The sequence below is a fragment of the Chelonia mydas genome, chromosome 6 (genome assembly GCF_015237465.2).
Source record: "Chelonia mydas isolate rCheMyd1 chromosome 6, rCheMyd1.pri.v2, whole genome shotgun sequence".
Lineage (NCBI taxonomy): Eukaryota > Metazoa > Chordata > Testudines > Cheloniidae > Chelonia > Chelonia mydas.
The window spans coordinates 17,201,255-17,222,660 of record NC_051246.2 but is presented as its reverse complement, the minus strand read 5'-3'; the positions used below and the strand labels follow the sequence as shown (position 1 = coordinate 17,222,660).

Below are 21,406 nucleotides of genomic sequence, written 5' to 3'. Positions count from 1 at the left end.
GAACTAGGGCCGGGTCCCTACCACGGCCAGGCTCTTCGTGCTGGGGCAGCCGAGGGCAACTTTGGCCTGCAAAGGGGAGGCTCTCTGCTGGGGCTGAGGCAACACAGCCAGCTTTGCCCTACACCGCCCATTGAGGGGTGCACTGGGAGGGAGCACCTGCTCTGGATCCTCCCTGGCCGGATGAATAATGATGGAGACTCTGTGACTCCCCCTAAATAGTTAATGGCAACGATTGACAGGGCAGCTCACCAATCACATCAGTCTGGGCCCGTCTGCCCCCCCGCTGCTCCACCGACAGCCCCGCCTCCAGCTCCAGGAAGGCTGTCATGGCAGCCTCAGCCTTGTGCTTGACCTGGGCACGGATGGCCGCGAGCTGGGCCTCATCTGTCATCCCCTGCTGCCGCAGGCTGCTCTCCAGGCTCTGGGGCACTGTGGCCTGGTGTTTCAGGGGCTTATCAGCCCGTCCCACACCGCACACCACCTGGGGGGGGACAAAACCCAGCGCCATGAAAACCCCGCACCTCCCCCCCCGCCACCACAGGCAGTGGGAGCTGACTGTGAGGTCATCCAGAGAACAAGCTTGGTACTAACCAATCAGATCCTTCACATGTCTCACGGTTCCAAGAGCCCTGATTTGTGGAGGCTCTTTTCTCCTGCTCAGGAAATGGAATGTACCATGTGCAAGGGTGGGCGGAGGGGGAACATGAGAGAAAATAAACCCAGCCCAGTCCAGTGCCACACGCTGCAGACAGGACAAAGGTGAGCTTATGACCTTTGACCTCCACCTGGCCTGGGTTCAAAGGTCACAAGTGACAATGATGATAAGGTTTTTCATTTTGAGACTTTTGCAGATCATATTAAATTCATGACTAACTTGGTCCAAAAAACAATATAAGGTTCCATATAACTTTACCCATTGCCCTGAGCCAGCCAGTCACCCACATGGGCCAGATCGGAGCCAGCACCTCTTAGAGAGGAAAGGCCCCATGCTCCATTCCCTGGCTTCTGAGCCAGGCATGCCCCCCACCCTTGGACCAGATTGGAGATGGTGCCCCCTAGAAGTGAAAAGTACCATCTCCCATTCCTCGCCCTTCCCAGCTAGCCAGTCCCACCCCCTTGGCCTGGATCAGAGCCAGCACCCCCTAGAGGGGAAAGGCCCCATACCACATTTGCTTACACCCGGGGCTGCTGCTGTATTTGTCTCTGGTCCGGGCATGAGTGATCCCCAGCTTCTCACCGTATCAACCATTGCCCTATTCTGAGGCTAAGTGGGGGCATGGGGCCCAGCCAGCTGCATTGGCAGGGCGGGGTGAGGGGCACGTATTCACCGCTGCCCCATTACCTGGCTCAGCAGAGGCTGGTCACCCCAGGATCTGCAGACGACAGTGCAGATCCGGATCGCCAGGTCAGGCCTCGGAGATGTGCTGCCTGGGAGGGGCAAGGTGATGAGGAAGGGTCAGAGGGGCAGGAAAGGAAAGAGGGAGTCAGGGGAGAAAAAGACAGAGGGAAATGGGGGAGAGAGAGAGAGAGATGGAGAAAGAAATCGGGGGATGGAGAGAGGGGAGAAAAAAGAGATGAGGGTGGAGAAAACAAAGGGAAGGTATGGAGGGGACAGAAGAGAAACAAATGAAGGGTGGAGGAATGGAGCGGGGCGGAAGGAGACGGAAAGAAGCAGCAAGGGGGGCAGAGAAAGAAATGGCATCGGGATTCATGCAAATCAGCTGCACAGAGTGGTGCCCTCCATCCTGAGGGATTCTGGTAGGGCCACCACCCACTGAATGTATGGCAGCTGTCCCCCACTGCCCCAGGGGATACTGGGATTCCAATATGACAGTGGCTCCCCCTGCCCTGGGGCAATATGGCAGTGGCAGCCACCCCAATGAGTTGGGGGCACTGTTCCCTCTAAGCTGTGCGCGTGTGCACGCGCACACAGATCCTAAACCCCGTGCACTCGGTAAAACACCACGCGCACAAAAATTTGCACAGAAGCACAACAATTTGCACAGAAGAAATTTTTTGCACACACAGCCTGTCAAAAATTAGAGGGAACATTGGCTGGGGGATTCCCAATATGGCACGTGCCCCTTCCCTCCTCATGTCCCAAGCTAACCGAACTGCATCCTGTTTTTTCCCCTCCAGATCTCACCCCATGGCGCCATCTCCAAAGGCTGGGCCAGGGTGGGAATGGGGGTGGGCTCAGTGCATCATGGCGGCTGCAGGGGCAGGTGATGAGGCGTGAGCCTCTCTGGCCAGGGGGGTCCCTTACTTGGGGAGGTGCGGTTGGGGGATTTGGGCTGGGTAAGGCAGGCGGTGGGGATGAAGGCCTCCAGCAGGGCGCTCTCCTCCTCCTCCAGGGTTTCCAGCAGTGCCAGCATCGCTTGGAGCACGGCAGCCTGCTCCACCTTGGCATGGAAGGTCACAGCATGGGCCCCACTCCAGCGCCAGCCCGATGGCTTCACCACCACCTGCAGGGGGCGACAGCACACTTCTCAGTGGAGCCAACCAGGCACAGCCACTGCCCCCAACCCTACCCATAGGGCTTCCCTCTCTCCCTTCCCCATGGATCTCCCCCTCTTACAGTGCCCCCTTCCTCAGCTGTACGGCCCCCCATAGACCTCCCCTTCTGGCTGTAGGTCCCACCTCCCCACAGGCTCACGTGACTGTAGGGCTTCCCCCGACTCCTGGCTGTATGCTCCACTCCCAGCAAGCTCACCTGACTGCAGCCCCCTCCCACCCCGCAGGCTCACCTGGCTGCAGGGCCCTGCCCCCGGCCCAGGCAGGCTCACCTGGCTGTAGGGCTCCATGGCGCTGCCCTTCAGGAAGGCCTCAATCTCCTCCTGGATGAGGTTCTCCTGGCCCTCCTTGCCACTGAGCTCCACCATGCGGACGGCGCGCTCAGCAGTGACGTCCCGCAGTGGGCGCAGCCGCTTGAAGGTGAAGGCCAGCGTGGGTGGCACCCCCACCTGGGCCCGCTGGTCCAGGAGCTGGCGCGTCAGCAGCTTGTCCTCCAGAAGGCGGGCCAGCTCCCCTGAGCCCGCCGTGGGGCAATCCAGGTCACGCGCCAGCTCCCCCGCTGACTGCCCATGCTCCTTGCATGGCCCGAAGGAGCCCATGAAGTAGGTGACGCGGCGCGGGGGCGAGAACTCGTCCAGGCATGTGCGCCCACCCAGCTCGAAAGAGACAGCCTTGGAGACCAGCAGGGACGACTCGCCAGGGTGCTGTTCAGAGGGTACCTTGGCCAGCCAGCTGGGCGACAGGCACAGCAGCATGTTACCTGGGCGGGGGGCGGGGGAGATGTGGAGAGATAGGGAAGGGCAAGGAGATACAGAGAAATGGGGAATAGAGAAATAGAGAGATGGGGAAGGGGGAGGTCCGTGGTGAAGGAGGGGGGAAAGCAAGGAGGAGGGGGCAGAGAGGACGACAATCTGTTACCATTACATCACCAGCAGCCAATCAGAAAGCTGCTATTTATACAGCAATTAACAGACTTTCCTCTACTGGGATTTCTTCTCCTCTCCTTACACCTCACAAGGTAGGAAGGTGCCAGCCTATTTTGTACTTAGGAACTCAGTAGGGGGCGCTCTCCCCATGCACTCACTGCTGCCCCAATGCCCCAGCACGGCATTATGGGGTACTATGCTGCAGGTAGCAGGGCAGGGTGCTCAGTAGGGGGTGCTCTGCCTTTGCAGTCTATGCCCCCAATGCCACAGTGCAGAACTAGGGGGGGCTATGCTGTAGAGAGTGGAGGACACTCTCCCCTTGTACTCAGCATTAACCCCTACTAGGGAGCGCTGTACTCCTGGTGCTGGTGTCACCTTAAATAAGAGACACAAACCAAGATCTTTAACCACTTGTGGCGTTCCGACATGCTGGAGGAGTCAAACTCCCTTCATTGCATTCTAGGCTTCCCCTGCGGCTCTTGACCTGCTGTGGATTGACTCAACAGCTGCCACACCCCAGAGGTGGCTGCACTGCAGGGCCAGGAGAGGGACCCCCTGGACGGCGTTTGTCAAGCTGCTGGATTCTCCCCAGCGAGCAAGGAAGGACCTTGGAGCTCTCCTTATCAATGACTGATGGGGCTGAGCTGCTAATTGTATTTTCCCGCAGAGCTCCCACGCAGCTCCCACCCAGGGCTCCGGCTTCCTGCCAAGAGTAAGCGGCTTTAACAAAGGCAGGAATCATTCCAGGGCCAAAGAGAAACTTAAGCTGCTTGGCTCCAGTTCCCAGCACCCAGCGAGGGAGACCGGGCAGGCGAATGCCAGGAATGTGGAACAACTGCTGGAAGCCCTCCACTTAGGCCCAGGCTGGAGTCCTTCAGCCCAGGGACCTTGCTAGGACAAGGTTACAGCTGAGAGGAGAGGCCAGGATAGCCCCAAGTACACTGCCAGAGCCAGTCAGGGGCATAACAATCCTAAGCCTGCACGGAGACCTAGGGACGGCCACACCACGGTTACGCTTCCTCCTGCTCCCCCATTCCCCTCTGCTCCAATCCACCCGACGCCAGCTCCTCCCCCAGACTCAGCCCCCACATATCAGCCCTTCCCCCTCCCCATACACCAGCCATTCTCCATCCACCCCATATACATGCCGGCTCCTCCCTCACCCCCCACATACCAGCCCCTCCCCCTCCCTCTGTCTGATCTGTCCCCACCACACACACACACACCAGCCTTTCCCCCTACCTACCTCCCATATTAAGCCCTCCCCCTATTCACCCCCACACAAAGACTACTCCCTATCTACCCTTATCCACCCCCTGCCCATATCCACTCCCCCTTTACTCCTATTCATTACCCCCCCACCCCTCTGGCCAATATAGCCCCTAGCCCCCTCTGATCCTAGACACCCTCCAGTTCCTCTGACCACCTCTCCCCCTATGCTGCCCTTGCCCTGCTCCTCCCCCATTTGATTCCAGTCAGTTTCCTCCCACCCCCTTACTGGGGAGAGGGGTCATTGAGAGCGCAGGAGAGAGAGTCAGTTCTGGTGCCTGGCACTACCACAGCCAGGAGCAGCAATGGCTGGGAAAGTCCTGCTCAGCACCTGGCATCCCCGGGCTGGAGCATGCCCAGTCGTTCTGTGGGGCTGGCACACGTGCAGCCTGGCCTGCTCTCGGAGTGGACGGGATGGGGATGCTCAGCGAGGACAGAGTCCTCAGAGGATTTAGCTGCCCAAATCCTTCCCGAGCACATGCACACTCCGATTTTTCAAAGGCTGATAACTTGGCCAAATTTGGTTGCCTTCCCACAGGGCCAGCAAAAGGCAAGTCCCTGACACCAGGGCGACCTGTCCCTCCCTGCCCCCCCCACAATTTCTAGTCCTAGCTCCAGGGCCATCCATAGACATTTTGGTGTCCTACACAAGCACCCCCAAGTGTGGGGGGAGGCGTCCCCAGGCCTCTGCGGGGGGGGGGCAGGAGCAGGCTTGGGGGGCAGAGGGGAAACTGCCCCCCAGCACGAGCCAGCGCAGCGGAGCGGGTTGGGGCCTGGTCGTTTCACTTCCTGCCGCCCGGTGAGTGCAGGGCAGGTCCGACCCCACACTCACGGGGTGGCGGGAAGTGGAGTGACCCGTCCCCAGCCCACTCCGCTCTGCTCCCCTGGCTCCCAGCCTTGGGACTTGGGAGCAGGGGGGAACCAGCCCCCGGCACTCACCGATGGCATGGCTGGGAGCCAGCAAAGCAGAGTGGGCTGGGGCTGGGTCACTCCACTTCCCGCTGCCCGGTGAGTGCAGGGCACCCGACTCCTTCTGCAGTCCCCGGGGATGTAGCTCAGGGGAAGGGGTGGAGTGAGGACGGAGCAGGAGGGGTGGGGGCTTTGGGGAAGGGGTGAAGTGGGGGCAGGGGCTGGGACCAAGCAGGGGCAGGAAGAAGCGGGGCTGGGACAGAGCAGGGGCGGGGACCATGGGGAAGAGGCGGAGCAGGGGTGGGGGCAGCTTTCCTGGGCGGCTCAGCTGGGGAATTGGGCTGGCTGCTGGAGCAGCACGCAGCTGCGTAGGGCACCAGGAAATTTGGGGCAATTTGGTGCCCCAAATTTCCTGGTGCTCTACACAGCTGCGTACTTTGCGTATGGGTAAGGACGGCCCTGCCTAGCTCCAAAGCTGGGGGTGGGGGGCTAAAGCATTTCAGAAAAACGGCAGGAAGAATTTTTTTTCACAACTTGTTTCCCCCTCCCAGAAACAGCTAAACCATTTGGGCTAAAATTTCCTCCCAAAAAAACAGCCTGAAGCAGACACCCAGCATGGGAAAGTTCTGCCCCAACGGTTAAAGCTGGGCAAAGTTAGAAGCAACTGAAAATAGGGTCTTAGAATGGAAAGTATCAGGCAAGCTTTATAGGCAAGCGCTACCTGCTCCCAGGCCCTTGGCTGGGTCTTACATAGATGGACTGTCCCAACTCAGACCTGATCCAGCCATGTCACTGTCTGCAGCGCCCCCAGGGATAGGAACCCTCTTCACCAACCAGATCACTGGGCCCTGCTTGTGGGGAGGGGGGGAATCAGGAAGTGAGGCAACCAAGGGGGGGGAAGGAGCTGCCCTGAGCAGTCAGTGGAACTATTTTCTCAGGCAGATTAACATGTATCTCTGAGGGCTGTGGATGCACCCCTGGAACAGGTCCTTGCTGACTCAGAAATGCCATTTAAATAGAGAGATCCTGGTATTCAGCGCTCCTCCTCTGCAGCCTCTCTGGGCCTGCACAGTCTATAAGCTCCACAGGGGCAGGCAGAGGAGCCAGAGTCAGGATTCCCCCCTAGGAGGGGATAAACTCTCCTCAAAGCTCGCACGGTTTGCAAATTGCAGTTAAGGGACAGAGCATCTATTTGCATACCTCTCCTGTATATATTTCCCTAGAACCCCTCCCCTCGCAAACAGTGTGTCTATGACTTTTTTCTGAACTGATTTTTACACCCTAATCTGTGTGCATGTACATGCACATACTGGTTTATATGTCCAGTTATAAAGGGTAATATGTATTTTTCCTTTAGCATTTATCCCAAGTGCACTGCCCCGGACACATTGCTGCTTATTTCTGCTGCCACCTAACACTTAAAAGTAGAACTGGACAAACTGTTTCGGCTGCAAATTTTTTCAGCCAAAATTGCAGATTTAGGTCAACATTTTGCAGATGTGTTAAATTCACCTAATTGTTTTGGTCAAAAATCCTCCCTCCCCTGCTCAAAATTCCAAAATAATCAAAATGTTTTGATTTTTTTTTTTATTAAATCACTTTTTGTTCAGAAACGCACTTCGATTTTCTTAGCTCAGTGGTTTGAGCATTGGCCTGCTAAACCCAGGGTTGTGAGTTCAATCCTTGAGGGCCATTTAGGGATCTGGGCCAAAAATTGGGGATTGGTCCTGCTTTGAGCAGGGGGTTGGACTAGATGACCTCCTGAGGTCCCTTCCAACCCTGAGATTCTATGATTCTATGATTTGGCCCCACACTAAATTTTTTATATATTAGTTTATTGAAAGTTTCAGATTTTTCTTCCATATCAGCCAGCGAATGGAAAAATTTGTTATTCACAGAGCTCTATTGAAGAACCTTTGTTTCCTTTCATAAACCAAACAATAAATAAGGAAATTTCTAGATTAAAAAATGTTGCTAACCCAGAATTTGGATGGTAAATAGATCCAGTTGATTTAAACGGTGTTATTAGAACATCGTAGTTCAAATTTCTTTTTAAGATGGGAAGTCAGGAAATTGGAAGGGTCAAGGAACATATCAAAAAGTCAATTCATAAATGTCTTGGTTACTGTTCTCCTGTCCCTGTACCTTGACTCTGCTCCCAATGTAGGTTGGGGGTTAGCAGGCAGGTATAAGGGTCAGAGTTAGGCTCAGGGGATGGTGGTCAGGATGTGACACTAGAATCTGGGCTGAATTCTGACTGTGACGCTGCACCCCATAGTCTTCCCAGAGATTGTTATGGTATGGGTAGGGCACAACAAAGATGTGTTTTACACAAGATGGGTCATGTGAAATATCATTGGAAAGGTTATGATATACTGCATATGATTATCCTATTTGTATGCAAGTATCATTTTTGTATCTAAAGTTAGGAATATTGACTATACATCTGTTCTACAAAAGCGTTTGCACCTGGGGAATGCCCATTAGACAGAATACAATCAGTCTAGCTGGCTCCTTGTGAGGAAAAAGCATTAGAAAGAACAAAAGGTCTCAGAAGATGTTTATCACCCACAGAGAAGTCTTCCTGGGGATGCTACAAACAACCTCTGACTCATGGCTGCTTTTGACACTGCAGGGTCATGCGATCAGGTTATCTGGTACTGGATTCCATGATAGTGCTAAAGGAGTTGGCGGATGTGATTGCAGAGCCATTGGCCATTATCTTTGAAAACTCCTGGCAGTCCCGGACGACTGGAAAAAGGCTAATGTAGTGCCCATCTTTAAAAAAGGGAAGAAGGAGGATCCTGGGAACTACAGGCCAGTCAGCCTCACCTCAATCCCTGGAAAAATCATGGAGCAGGTCCTCAAGGAATCAATTCTGAAGCACTTAGAGGAGAGGAAAGTGATCAGGAACAGTCAGCATGGATTCACCAAGGGCAAGTCATGCCTGACTAATCTAATTGCCTTCTAAGACGAGATAACTGGCTCTGTGGATGAGGGGAAAGCGGTGGACGTGTTGTTCCTTGACTTTAGCAAAGCTTTTGACACGATCTCCCACAGTATTCTTGCCAGCAAGTTAAAGAAGTATGGGCTGCATGAATGGACGATAAGGTGGATAGAAACCTGGCTAGATTGTCGGGCTCCACGGGTAGTGATCATTGGCTCCATGTCTAGTTGGTAGCCGGTATCAAGTGGAGTGCCGCAAGGGTCGGTCCTGGGGCCGGTTTTGTTCAATATCTTCATAAATGATCTGGAGGATGGTGTGGATTGCACCCTCAGCAAGTTTGCAGATGACACTAAACTGGGAGGAGAGGTAGATACGCTGGAGGGTAGGGATAGGATACAGAGGGCCCGAGACAAATTAGAGGATTGGGCCAAAAGAAATCTGATGAGGTTCAACAAGGACAAGTGCAGAGTCCTGCACTTAGGACGGAAGAATCCCATGCACCGCTACAGACTAGGGACCGAATGGCTCGGCAGAAGTTCGGCAGAAAAGGACCTAGGGATTACAGTGGACGAGAAGCTGGATATGAGTCAACAGTGTGCCCTTGTTGCCAAGAAGGCCAATGGCATTTTGGGATGTATATGGAGGGGCTTTGCCAGCAGATTGAGGGACGTGATCGTTCCCCTCTATTCAACATTGGTGAGGCCTCATCTGGAGTACTGTGTCCAGTTTTGGGCCCCACACTACAAGAAGGATGTGGAAAAATTGGAAAGAGTCCAGTGGAGGGCAACAAAAATTATTAGAGGACTGGAACACATGACTTATGAGGAGAGGCTGAGGGAACTGGGATTGTTTAGTCTGCGGAAGAGAAGAACGAGCGGGGATTTGATAGCTGCTTTCAACTACCTGAAAGGGGGTTCCAAAGAGGATGGCTCTAGACTGTTCTCAGTGGTAGCTGATGACAGAACAAGGAGTAATGGTCTCAAGTTGCAGTGGGGGAGGTTTAGGTTGGATATTAGGAAAAACTTTTTCACTCGGAGGGTGGTGAAACACTGGAATGCGTTATCTAGGGAGGTGGTGGAATATGCTTCCTTAAAAGTTTTTAAGGTCAGGCTTGACAAAGCCCTGGCTGGGATGATTTAGTTGGGGATTGGTCCTGCTTTGAGCAGGGGGTTGGAATAGATGACCTCCTGAGGTCCGTTCCAACCCTGATATTCTATGATTCTTCCACTGGGGGTGGGGGAAACCACACTGGAAAACAAAGGACTCCTGTCATATGTAAAACCTATTTAAGGCAGGGGAGTGATATACTCAGGGTGGTTCTTCACTGAATCCCCGCCCAGGATGAATGCTGGTAAGATCTAAGAAAAAAAGACTGGTGTGGGGAGGAGAAGGACTGAGCCCAGGCTGGAAAAGTGTCCGGCCTATGAAAGAAATACCTCGATTTTTAAGCTGCAAGCAAGAGCAGCTCGCCTTCAAGAATTTCTGCAATCTGCCTAAAACAACATTTAGGGTGAGAAATTAAAACAACGCGGAGTCCAGTGGCATCTTAAAGGCTAACAGATTTATTTGGACATAAGCTTTTGTGGGTAAAAACCCACTTCTTCAGATGCATGGAGTGGGTTTTTACCCATGAAAGCTTATGCCCAAATAAGTCTGTTAATCTTTAAGGTTCCACCGGACTCCGCGTTGTTTTTGAGGATACAGACTAACACGGCTACCCCCTGATACTTGGTGAGAAATTACTACTTGTAACCAGTTTATTTAATATCTTAAGCTTAGCTTGCATGTTTGTTTTATTTGCTTGGTAATCTGCTTTGATCTGTTTGCTATCCCTTATAATCACTTAAAATCTATCTTTTCTAGTTAATCAACTTGGTTTTGTTTTCTCTGAAACCAGTTTGTTGAATTCATAACTGGGGGGAAAAAGCTGTGCATATCTTCCTCCACATTGAAGGAGGGGGTGAATTTCAATGATCTTATGTAACCCACACACCTCCTGGGTGTGGTATTCTATAGTGGCACTGAGACTACTTAGAGAGCAATTACAGCCTTAATTTCAGCCTTAGCTAACAGTCAGTTTAGTTCATGCGGTAGAGGCTCATGAACTAAGCTCCAGAGGTCCCAGGTTTGATCCCACCCACTGGGGTCTGTCAGCATTACACTTACGTTGCATAGTTCTCTGTGCAGCATAAGACAATACAACTTTGGGTTTACACTCCAGAGGGGGTGTACCCTTGAGTGCTGGGCAATTCCCTAGCTGAGCTGATCTCAGTGTCTGTGTTTTTCTGAAGCTAGGTGTTTCCCTATCTGTGTGTGTGCTGGAGGAGGCTTGAAGGCCTGGCTCAGCAGGACAGTAAGGGAGCCCATGCTAGTGGGTTGGGTGAGCTCAGTGGTACCCAGTACATCAGCTGGCACCCCGGACGGGGCGGGCCGGCAGGGAGGGGGAACCCGTCACACTGACATTTTCAAGTAAATAATAGGTTGTTACACAAAGGAGGGTGAAAAAACTTATTCTCCTTAACCTTGGATAGGACAAGAAGCAATGGGCTTAAATTGCAGCAAGGGAGGCTTAGGTTGGACATTAGGAAAAACTTCCTAACTGTCAGGGTAGTTAAGCACTGGAACAAATTGCTAGGGAAGTTGTGGAATCTCCATCATTGGAGGTTTTAAAGAGCAGGTTAGACAATCAGCTGTCAGGAATGGTCTAGTTATTAGTCCTGCTGTAAGTGCAGGGGCCTAGACTAGATGATCTACTGAGGTCCCTTCCAGTTCTACAGTTCTGTGATTCTTCTATGATTTTGGGTTTTGTGATAACACTGTAACATCCTATGTTTTATTACAGTCCCCTGTGCTGTGCCAGGGTTGGTCCCAACTGAGCACATCAGCCTGGGTATTCAGGGCAAATAGGGCACTGAATTCCCACCCATTCCTTGATTTAGGGGGAGGGGGAACTCACAGCACATGGGCAGTGCAGGGATACAGGATGTGTCACTCACCTGGGCACTGGGAGCTACCCTCCAGCAGCACAGACAGGTACGAGGTCGGGGATCCCAGGATGCAGATGGTCACATCCCCCAAGCTGAACCCTAAGAGACACAGGGGAGGAATTAACCACTTATTCCCGCCAACGGCACTGTGCTGCCCTCTAGGCCTTGGTGCTAAGGGATGCCATGTGGCTGCCCTCCATACCCAGCCATGCTCCATCTCCTAGCCTTTTGCTAAGGGCAGTGGTGCTGGAACTAGGCGTGCTGGGGGTGCCCCAGCCCCTCATATACAGGATTTACAACACCACAGGTTAAGGCGTGCCATGTGGCTGCCCTTCATACCCCAGCCATGCCCCATCTCCCAGTCTATGCTAGGGGGTGCTGTGCTGCTGCCCTCCTTACCCTGGCCATGCCCCACCTCTCAGCCCAGCACTAGAGGGCACTGTGCTCCCAGATCCCCCTGGGTTGATGCCACAAGAGGGGTTTCTGTAAGGCAGTGCTGTAGCCCCAGCATGCGAGTGGTGGCACCCTGGGTGGGCTGGCATGCACCTGTTCTGGGCTCCTTGGTGCGGTCGACTGTCTCTGGCAGCCCCTCCTGCTGCAAGGTGCATTGCAGCAGGTTGTAGTAGTAGGTAGTCCAGGCATGTGCCTGGGTGTCCTCCGGAGAGGACTTGCAGTCCAGAGACACGTCCTGATGCCAGGAAGGACACGGGGGACTGAGTGATGGCAGGGGCTCCTGCTCAGCCCAGTCCAGCTCCTTCAGGATCAGGGGCTGATCCACATTGATCTGATCCAGAGACAGCTGCAACAGAGATGGGGATGGGAGTGTGAATCCTGATGCTAGTGCCCTGGGGCACAGATCCCCCTGGGGGCGGGTTGGGAGCGTTAATCCTGGTGCCCCAGGGCATGGATCCCCCTGGGGGTGGGGCTGGGAGTGTGAATGCTGGTGCCCCAGGGCATGGATCCTGTGTAGGGGCAGCATGGCTCTGGCTGGGGGTAAATCCCCACAGGGTGGGCGAGGCAGGTGCCAGTTGCCCAAGGACAGCAGAGGCCTGGGGCGGGGGCTGGTTTTCAAACAAAGCATCTCTTTTTCCTCCCCAAAGGGGGCGGGTCACGTGGGGCCGGAGCTAAGCAGCTTGAGAAGCAAGGCTGTAAACAGATCAATCTGCCTGGGTCAGTGAGCTCAGGGAGGGAGGCAGGAGTAGAAGTAGGGAGAAGGGGAGAGATTTCTGCCTCCTGCTGGGACGCCCCACCCCCCTCCTTCTCCACCACACACCCAGTGCAAGACCTCGCCAGAGCTGTTGTGCAATGGTGCCCTGGCACGGCACAGCTAGGGCTCCAGTGCTGCAAACTTCCCCACAGCAGTACCCTGACCGACCCTGGTGCTGCGATCTTCCCCACAGCAGTGCCCAGCCAGCAGTATGGCTAGAAGACTCCCACAGTTATGGTAATTTGCAGGAGTCTCCCAGTGTCTGAGGGAATCGGACACCATTTTCCCCCTTATTAGCACCAGTACAGCAGGGCCTGCTTCAGACCTCCCTCCTCCCCAGCTGGACACCCCCCCACACCCCCCACTTCCCTGCGTCCCTGAGTCCAAATCCCTCTGCTAAATTCCTGGGGCTGAGGACACTGGCTCCCACTTGGGACTAGAGGGCCCGGAAGTGGTTCCTGGGGACGTGAGGCAGGGCAGGGGGCTGGATGGGGAACAGCAGCGGGACAAACTCACCATCCTGCCAGCAAAGAAGCTGCAAGAGAAAAAAAAAAGAGAGAGAGAAAGAGAGAGGCACCAGTTGCAGGTTTCCGTGGGCAATGGGGAGCAGCCTGTCACCCCATCTTTGACCCACAGGGGGCGCCAGTTGCATGCTCTGCTCACCCCTCCTCCAGCATTAACTGCACCCACACAGCTGGGGCAGTTCCAGCGTCAGGCTCCTGCGCCCACCGCTGAATACCTGAATAGCACTGCTGGGATAGCAGGGGCTGTCAGTCAAGGTTGAGGGACACCAAAAGAGCTCTGTGTGTGGGGAGCCCAGGGCTGGGATAGCAGGGGGGCTGTGGTTGGGACTGAGGTGAGATGGGGAACCCAGGGCTGGGATAGCAGGGGCTGCGGGTCAGGATTAAGGGACACTGGCAGAGCGGTGAGCTTTGTGACCCCCGGGGCGTTTTAGCTGAGCTGGCCCTGCTCTGAGGGTCAGTGATGGGGGCGGTTTGGCCGGGGGTCCCCTCCTGTCTGGGCTCATGTCCCAGGCAGGCTCTGAGTCCTGCCCCAGATGCTCATTGTGCAGTTCCTCCTAGCCGCAGAGCTGAGACATTCCCAGCTCCAAGGACAGAGGCTGGTTAAGGTAATCCCCCAAACCTCTAGTGCTGGCTCAGCAGGGGCTACAGGGCCCCTCTCCCTAGCCCCACTAGCTCAGAGCTCCCTGCTTCTGGGATGCTGCTGAGAACAAGTATCCCCAGGCTGCAGGATCCCAAGAACCCAGGAGTCCGACAAGGAGGACACCCAGCTGACAAGGCAGGATCGTTCCTCATGGGAGTAGGGCTGGGCTGGGGCTTCGGCCTCTTCCCTTGGGACAGGGCGGAGGAGCCGTGAGAACAAGAGGCTGAATTTATAGCACGTCCCTCACTTTCCTGAGCCAGCAACAGAACCTGGGGGTCCCAAGCCTTGGCCATCAGCCCATCCCTCCTCTCTTATCTGTTCTCCAGCAGCTGCCATTCCCTTGCCCTCCCCAGCAAAGCTATTCCAGGGCAAACTTCTCCCCCTCACTCCCTCCTGTCCCTGGCGGTGAGGGTCAGCTGAGCTGTCATGTGTAGCTGCTGGGCCAACTGACTGGTCACTGTGGAGCTCTTCTCAGACTGTCCCTGCCCTTCACGTGCCAGGCACCACCCCCAGGGCTCTGGACTGGAGCTGGCACACTTGGAGTGCATTGCTTCAGAGAGTGGGGCGGGGAATGCAGTAGTGGGGTGCTCTCCCTTCGCAGGCAGTGCCAGCCCCCAATGCCCCAGTGGAGCACTAGGGGGCACTGTGCCATGAGATGCTTCCTTTTGGTCATATACCACAGCCCTGTCCCCTGGGGGGGTCAAAAGTCCCATTTGGACACAAGTTGAGGTGTCCTGGGCAATTCCATTCTGCCTCCACGATCCCCCCACAATCCATCCCAGATGGTCTCTCTCCACTGCCTCTTCTGCACAGGTGTGCAGTGGCACTTTGGGGTATTAATCAGCACCAGGCCCCACCCCAGAGGCAGCTGCACCTCAGCACAGGGTAAGGCATTCCCTCTATACACAGCTGCCAGGCTCCATCCTAGAGAAGGCTGCATTGCAGCACCTAGTGAGGGACCCCTGCCATGCTCATAACACACCTCAGAGGGTTTAAGGGGGTGAAGCCACGGCCGGAGCTTCCCACAGGGGCACAGGCATACCCAAGGTGACCCTTCCACCCCAATGGGATTAACAGGGACATGCAGCTCTGCCAGGGGAGGGTGGGAATCTCATTACTGGACACCCCCTCCCTTCCTCCGTCTGTCTCATTCCCTTGCTCCCCGCCCGAGAAAACAATCACCGGGGAAAGGGATGAAAAATGGATTATGTGAAATTAAATGAGGGGCAGAGACAGCCCCTGCCCAGGAAGGGGCTGAGGGGACACTGGGGGCAGAGCAGGACAGGGAGGAGCAGGGCAGAGTCAGCCCCTCCCTGGTGGGACTGGACAGGAGGTGCTCTGGGGGGGGCGTGGGAGGCAGGATGTTACCCCTCTCCCCTATGGGGTCCATGGAGCCAGTCAGTGCAGCAAGGACAAGATGTGGATGGACGGATTCCTGGCCAGATGGACACGGCATCCCTAGCCAGGCCCTGCGCTCCCCATCCTTACTCCCTGGGGCCTGTGAGAGGCCAGGGCTGTGAGGGGAGCTTCAGGGAAAGCACCCCGGGAGCTGGGATTGCTCTGAGGATATGAGAACCCCTAAACTGGAACAGCACGCCCCAGCCCCAACCCCCGCCTGGTTTAGCAACATCGGAGTAAGAGGCAGGGCCTGGAATTGGGAGGATCCCTCCAGCACACAGCTACCTCTATGCACTCCCAGTCTGGCTCTATGTGCAGGCAGGACGGGCACCGCACAGGGGCTGCATAGCTTCCGGAGAATCCCCATCAGTTGGTCAATCTCTGCCCCTCTGCCTATGCAGACCCTCAGCCCTGCCATGTGCCTTTCCCTCACTTCCGATCACTCCCACGCCAAGTGCCACAGCACCAGGAGGGCCCTGCCAGCCAAGCGAGAGCAGGCCCCACCGATAAGTGGACCATGGGGGGGCCAGTGACACCCCATCCTGGGCAGGTTGTGTCCTCCCCCGCTGGACAGAGGCCCGACCCGGTGACTCTTGGGCAGCCCCTGGCACAGCTTGCCATGCCCATGAAGCCACCTGGGGCTCTGCCCAGCAGCAGCTGGGATGTTAAAGTGCCTCTCGCTCTGGTATCAGAGTCCTGGGCAGCCTTGATTTGTGCGGAGCCCCAGGACCAGTGATGGTGTGATGCCAATCAACATCAGTCCACCAGAGCCAATGGAGCCAGATCCCCAGCTGGCATCAAAATCAGCATCACTCCACTTGAGTCTGTGCCCACTTGCAGCAGCTGACGCTCTGGCCCCACATGTTACAAACAAATAAACCCTGCTCCCGTGTCACCAACGCCACCTGGAATCACTCCCAGGGCGCAAGTGTGCAGGCTCCCCTCCCCCTCCCCTCCAATCTGTGGTCACCCAGCGCTGGGACAATGACACTTTCCCCTTTGTCTAGAGTCCCTTTCCCTCCCTGCTTCCCTGTGCTGCAGTGTTTGGGTTGCAAGGCAGTAGGAGGGCAGGGGATTACAAATTCATCTCACATAACTGGTGGACCTGGAGCTTAATTATAGGAAACAAGACACATTATTCTGGCGGGAAGGACGGGTTTGTGCTGAAGGGGTAAGGACGCAGGACACCTGGGTTCAATGCCCAGCTCTGTTACTGCCTCCCTTTTATGACCTTAAGCAAGCCGTGCCTTGGTTTCCCCATCTGCAACACAGAGATAATGATCCTTTATTTCAATTGTAAGCACATCAAAGCAGGGAGGGGCTGTCTCTCATTTTGTGTTTGTGCAGTGCCCGGCATGATGACGGAGCCCCAACCTCGGTGACTTTATGTCCATGTGCAGCACCTGATGCGACAGGGCCCCAATCTCGGTTGAAGCGCATATGTGCTACCGTCATACAAATAATACGTTGACCTAGAAAAACATTTTGTTGTTCTGTAAAGAAAATTTGCATTGGACATCAAATTGTAGCCCACGCTTGACTTTAAAGAGCATCCAATTTAGAATTGGAGTTTGAGATGTTCGAAGTCAAGCCAGGAATAAGCCGCGTAAATTCTGAGAGCTTCCCTGGGAGCTGGATGGCTAAAGACATTAGTCAGCTTTGGAAACCACAAGCTTGACTTCAAAACAAGCTCTTTTTTTATCATCACAAACCCTGATGCCAAGGGCTAGGAAGAAATGGCTGTGATTCTATCTCCCTTTAGGGTTATAAAGATTTCCCAATTCCAACAGAGGGGATAATACTTAGACATTATAATTTAAGGCAGTGTTTCTCAGGGACAGGAGCGCACTCTATGGGGGAGCACAGAGAGCTAACCAGGAGCACAGGGGTGGGTGGGGCAGGGGGAGGGTTATGACAGACCTCAATTGTTCCCCAGTGTTCCAAAATTCATTTAATAGAGAAGTCTCCAGCTGCTGTGGGTGGGAAGAAAGCCTCTAAAATGTGGCCCAAGGAGAAATGACACCTTAGCAACTGCCTGAGTTTGCACAGAGCCTGAGACAGTAGCTCTGAGAGCTGCGAACTGCCCCCAGTGTGACCGATGCAGCAGTGTTTACCTGAGTCCGCACAGAGTCTGAGACAATAGCCCTAAACTGTGTGACCCACCCCTGTGTCTGATGCAGCAGTGTTTGAGTCTGAGTCTGCAGACAGTAACTCCGAGAAGCATATCATGTCCCACTCATTTCATGAGTTGCTAACTCAGAGGACACTTTCAATGTTGACCCTTTTGTGGCAGCTTCCTGGACCCGGGGTGCTGCTTGCAGCATCTGGGTAACATTGATTTAAGGCAAGGAGAGTAATGACAAAATGCTGCATGGCTTCACTGACTTGTTTTCCACCCAAGGCCTGTCTGCCTGCATCTTCCAGCCCCATTCTGGGCTCTCCCAGCAAATCCCTCATTAATACACTCCCTGGTCAGTCCGGGTCACTCTTCATGCCAGGGCTGCCCCTGCGGATCAGAGATGCTTTTACATTTAGCGGCCCAGTGGAGATGGGGGTGACTCAGCAATCCCAGAGCCAAGGCACAGGTGTGTGGAGCTGAGAGGTGCGGGGTGATGGTTTGCACGCCCATCCCACAACTGCAATCTCCTCTTCATGGGTAGAGCTCTGAGGCGGAGGAAGAGATCTGCCAGTCCAGAGCTCATGACAGAATCAGGGACAGGACTTTGTCCCTAGCCTCTGTTCTACCCCAACATCTTCAGACAGATGCAATCTGCACCTATGTGCAGCTCTAGTGCTGTGATTAGAGAGAGTCACCGAAAGACAAGCAAGGAACACAGGGACTGGATGCGACAGATCCCTATGGGCACCCGCGGATCGGCACCTAGGGCCGGTGCAAGGATGTTTCGCCCCCTAGGCGCCCCCCCTGCGACAGCTCCCCGCCGCCCCCTCTCCCTCTCCTCGCCCCGGGAGCCGCGTGCGGCAACCCCCCGCCCCAGCTCACCTCTGCTCCGCCTCCTCCCGGAGCAGGCCACCGCTTCTCCGGCCTCCCAGGCTTGGGGCGCCAATCAGCTGTTTGGCGCTGAAGCCTGGGCTGGAGAGAAGCAAAGCCAGGCGGTGCTCAGGGGAGGAGGCGGAGCAGAGGTGAGCAGGGGCGCGGAGCGGTTCCCCTGGGCGCTACCCCACCCCCGTTACATGCTGCAGGCGGCCCTCCCCGCGCCCCCCTGCCCCAGCTCACCTCCCCTCCACCGCCTCCCCAGAGCGCGCTTTTGGCTGCCCGCAACCACTTGGTGCCCTAGGCGACCGCCTAGTGGTTGCACCAGCCCTGTCCCCACCTGGTGTCAGTCAGCAAGGCGCCATTGAAATCCGTGCTGATCTCTGTGTCAACCATGCACCTGTCTCAGGGGAGGTGCACAGAGAGAACAGCACCCCCCAGAAACGGCCCGACCTGTCAGAATGTCCGCTCCGCTGGGGACCGGCCCCAGGGACCCCCGCGCAGCTGCGCGCCACATTCTCCACAGGGGTCAGTGTGGCGATGTTGCGGGAGGGGCATCCCCTGGGGATGCAGCGGGGGACCTGGGAAGCTGCCAGGCCGCAAGTCCCGGGGCTCACTGCTCCCGCCGGCCCCGGCCTAGCCCTGCACCTGCTCCCGGCGGGGCCAGCGCCGGCATGGCTCAGGAGCCCCGACCGCCGCCACGGGCTGGCGCTCCCTGACACTGCGCCTGCCCTGCGCCCCTCCAGCCGGCCCGTCTCGCCCCGCGTGCAACAGGCTGGGCTGGGGAGGCGACCCAGGCAGCCCCGTGCCGGGATGCTGCCTGGGACCGCAGCCCCTAGCCCCCAGCAGCCTCGGCTTCTCCGCAGCCCCCAGCCCAGTTCCCCGCTGCCACCAGCCCCCTCAGCGCCCCCGGCTCCCCTCATCCCCCAGCCCAGCAGCCGGGGCACCACGATCCACAGACAAAGCGGCTCCGACCGGTGCCTCTCTCCGGGTGCGGTGCTCGGACACCCCGGGGCCGGGCCGGAGGCTCTGACCTACCCCCGGGCAGCAGCGGCTCCCGATCGGTGGCGTCTGGCTGGCGGCAGGAAAGAGGCGGCTGTGAACGTCCAGGGATTAAGGCAGACGGGCTTTATATAGAAACCCAGCTGGGGCATGCCCAGTGCGGAGCACCCGGCTGGGGAGCGGGAGCGACTGTGCCGGGGGGCCGCGCTGGCTATTGCCACGGAGCGCGGGCTGTGAGTGCGGGGCTGCAGCGTGTGTCCCAAGGAAGGAATGCGCGAGGGGGCAGAGTGAGTCCCAGGGAATGCGTATGCAAGAGGGGCACAAGACCAGCCGGACCTGCCCACGCCCCACCCCCATCATGCCCCCTTCCCTGCCACCGCATCCTCGATAAACACAGGGCAGTCACTGCCCAAAAGCTTTACCACCACAGGGCAAGGTGTCGAGCAGTGCCCTGCACCCCTCCAGAACATCAAATCCACCTCTGCTGAAACCACTGCAGTACTAAGGAACATCCAGTCCTGCTACCTTAGCTCGGGGGCAGCGTTAGATGCTTGCAACTCATGCAATCGTAGGGGGCCCTGAGGCAGCCTGCTGGGCATCAGTGGCTCCGTCCTGCTCAGTGCCATACAGGGCTCAAAATGTCACCCTCTGCACAGCATGACTTCACGTGCACTGTGTGTGCAAGGTCACTGATAGCCCCCCCCCCCCCCCAGTTCAGCTTTGGAGGAGCCCCATGGGACAAACACCACCCCTGCCTTAACGCTGCCCTCTGTGAGTGACCCCCTAACTCACCCCTCACAGACATGGCATACTCTGCCCTTCAGCTGAGATTGGGTGCTGCCTGGATAGGCCACACCCAGAGAGCAGGAGAAACTGACAGACCATGTCCTCACTAAGGAAAGAATCCCAGTTAGGCTGGGTTTAATGAGCACCAACTGGCTACCCCAGCTATCCCCAGCCACTGCACTGGCCACCCCAGAGCTGCCAGGTGGTCCCACTCCTTGACCTAAGGATTCCCTCTGGACCATCACCTGCTCTGAGCCCTGGCATCTCTACTTCAGAGCCCGCAGCAAGAAGAGACCATTGTGCTCCTTTCCTCACACAGCCCCCAGAGCTCAGCCCAGAAATGAGTGGTGGGGCACATGAGCCCATGGGTGCCCATGCCCTTCTCGCGTATCCAGCTGCTGCTCCTAACACAGTGCAGGGCAGCTGTGGTGCATGCAGACCAATGAAAGAATACAGTTCTGTGGGACACAGCACACCTCCCAGACTGGCACATCTCCTCAGACAGTCCTCCTGGCCACACCACGCTGACAGTCTATGTCCCCACTACCTCCTGCCACAGCGTTGAGGGGCAGAGTTAAGGTTGTGGGGCAGAGCTGGGGTTTACCTTACCTCTGAATTTCCTGCTGTCAGAGGAATAAATGTAGGTGCAGTGGATGTTCTGCAAGGATAAGAGATGCTCCTTCCATTCCTGCTCTTATCCATCCATCCATCCATCCACGGGGAGGAGAGTACACTCATAAAACATGCAGCTGACACCAGGCTGGGAGGGGCTGCAAGTATTTTGGAGGGCAGGATTAGAATTCAAAACAACCTGGACAAATCGGAGAATCAACAAGATGAAACTCAAAAAACACAAGTACATCATTTAGGAAGGAAAAATCAGATGTACAGCTACAAAATGGGGAATAACTGGCTAGTCGGTGGTGCTGCTGAAAAGGATCTGGGGGTAACAGTGGATCACAGCTTGAATATGAATCAAGAGTGTGATGCAGCAAAAAAGGCTAATATTCTGTGGCATATTAAGAGGAAGGTTGTATGTAGGAGACAGGAGGTAACTGTCCCCTCTATTCTGCTGTAGGACACTGTTGAGGCCTCCACTGGAGTGCTGTATCTAGTTCTGGGTGCCACACTTTGGAAAAGATATGGACAAATTGGAGAGATGCCAGGGGAGAGCAACAAAAATGATAAAAGGTTTAGAAAACCTGACCTATCAGGAAAGGTTAAAAAAACTGGGCATGTATAGTGTTGAGGAAAGAAGACTGAAGGGGGACCAGACAACAGTCTTCAAATCTGTTAAGGGCTGTT

The 21,406-nt window shown here is 55.7% G+C and overlaps 1 protein-coding gene across 3 annotated transcripts in view; it reads right to left on the bottom strand.

Moving 5' to 3' along the window:
• CARNS1 (carnosine synthase 1) overlaps positions 1-20,795 on the bottom strand; it is a 29,597-nt gene extending 8,802 nt beyond the window's left edge. The window contains exons 1-8 of one of the 3 annotated variants that reach the window (XM_043547882.1): positions 20,711-20,795; positions 13,276-13,294; positions 12,099-12,351; positions 11,562-11,651; positions 2,787-3,274; positions 2,267-2,465; positions 1,343-1,428; positions 250-481 (exon numbers count right to left, since the gene is read on the bottom strand). In XM_043547882.1, coding sequence (XP_043403817.1) covers positions 250-481; positions 1,343-1,428; positions 2,267-2,465; positions 2,787-3,274; positions 11,562-11,651; positions 12,099-12,351; positions 13,276-13,278 — 1,351 coding nt within the window. In that variant the 5' untranslated portion in view covers positions 13,279-13,294; positions 20,711-20,795. Of the gene's footprint in view, positions 1-249; positions 482-1,342; positions 1,429-2,266; positions 2,466-2,786; positions 3,275-11,561; positions 11,652-12,098; positions 12,352-13,275; positions 13,295-19,351; positions 19,483-20,710 lie in introns of those variants that run through there. The other 2 variants (XM_043547881.1, XM_037901489.2) reach the window with 2 other exon arrangements.
• Positions 20,796-21,406: the final 611 nt, after the last annotated feature.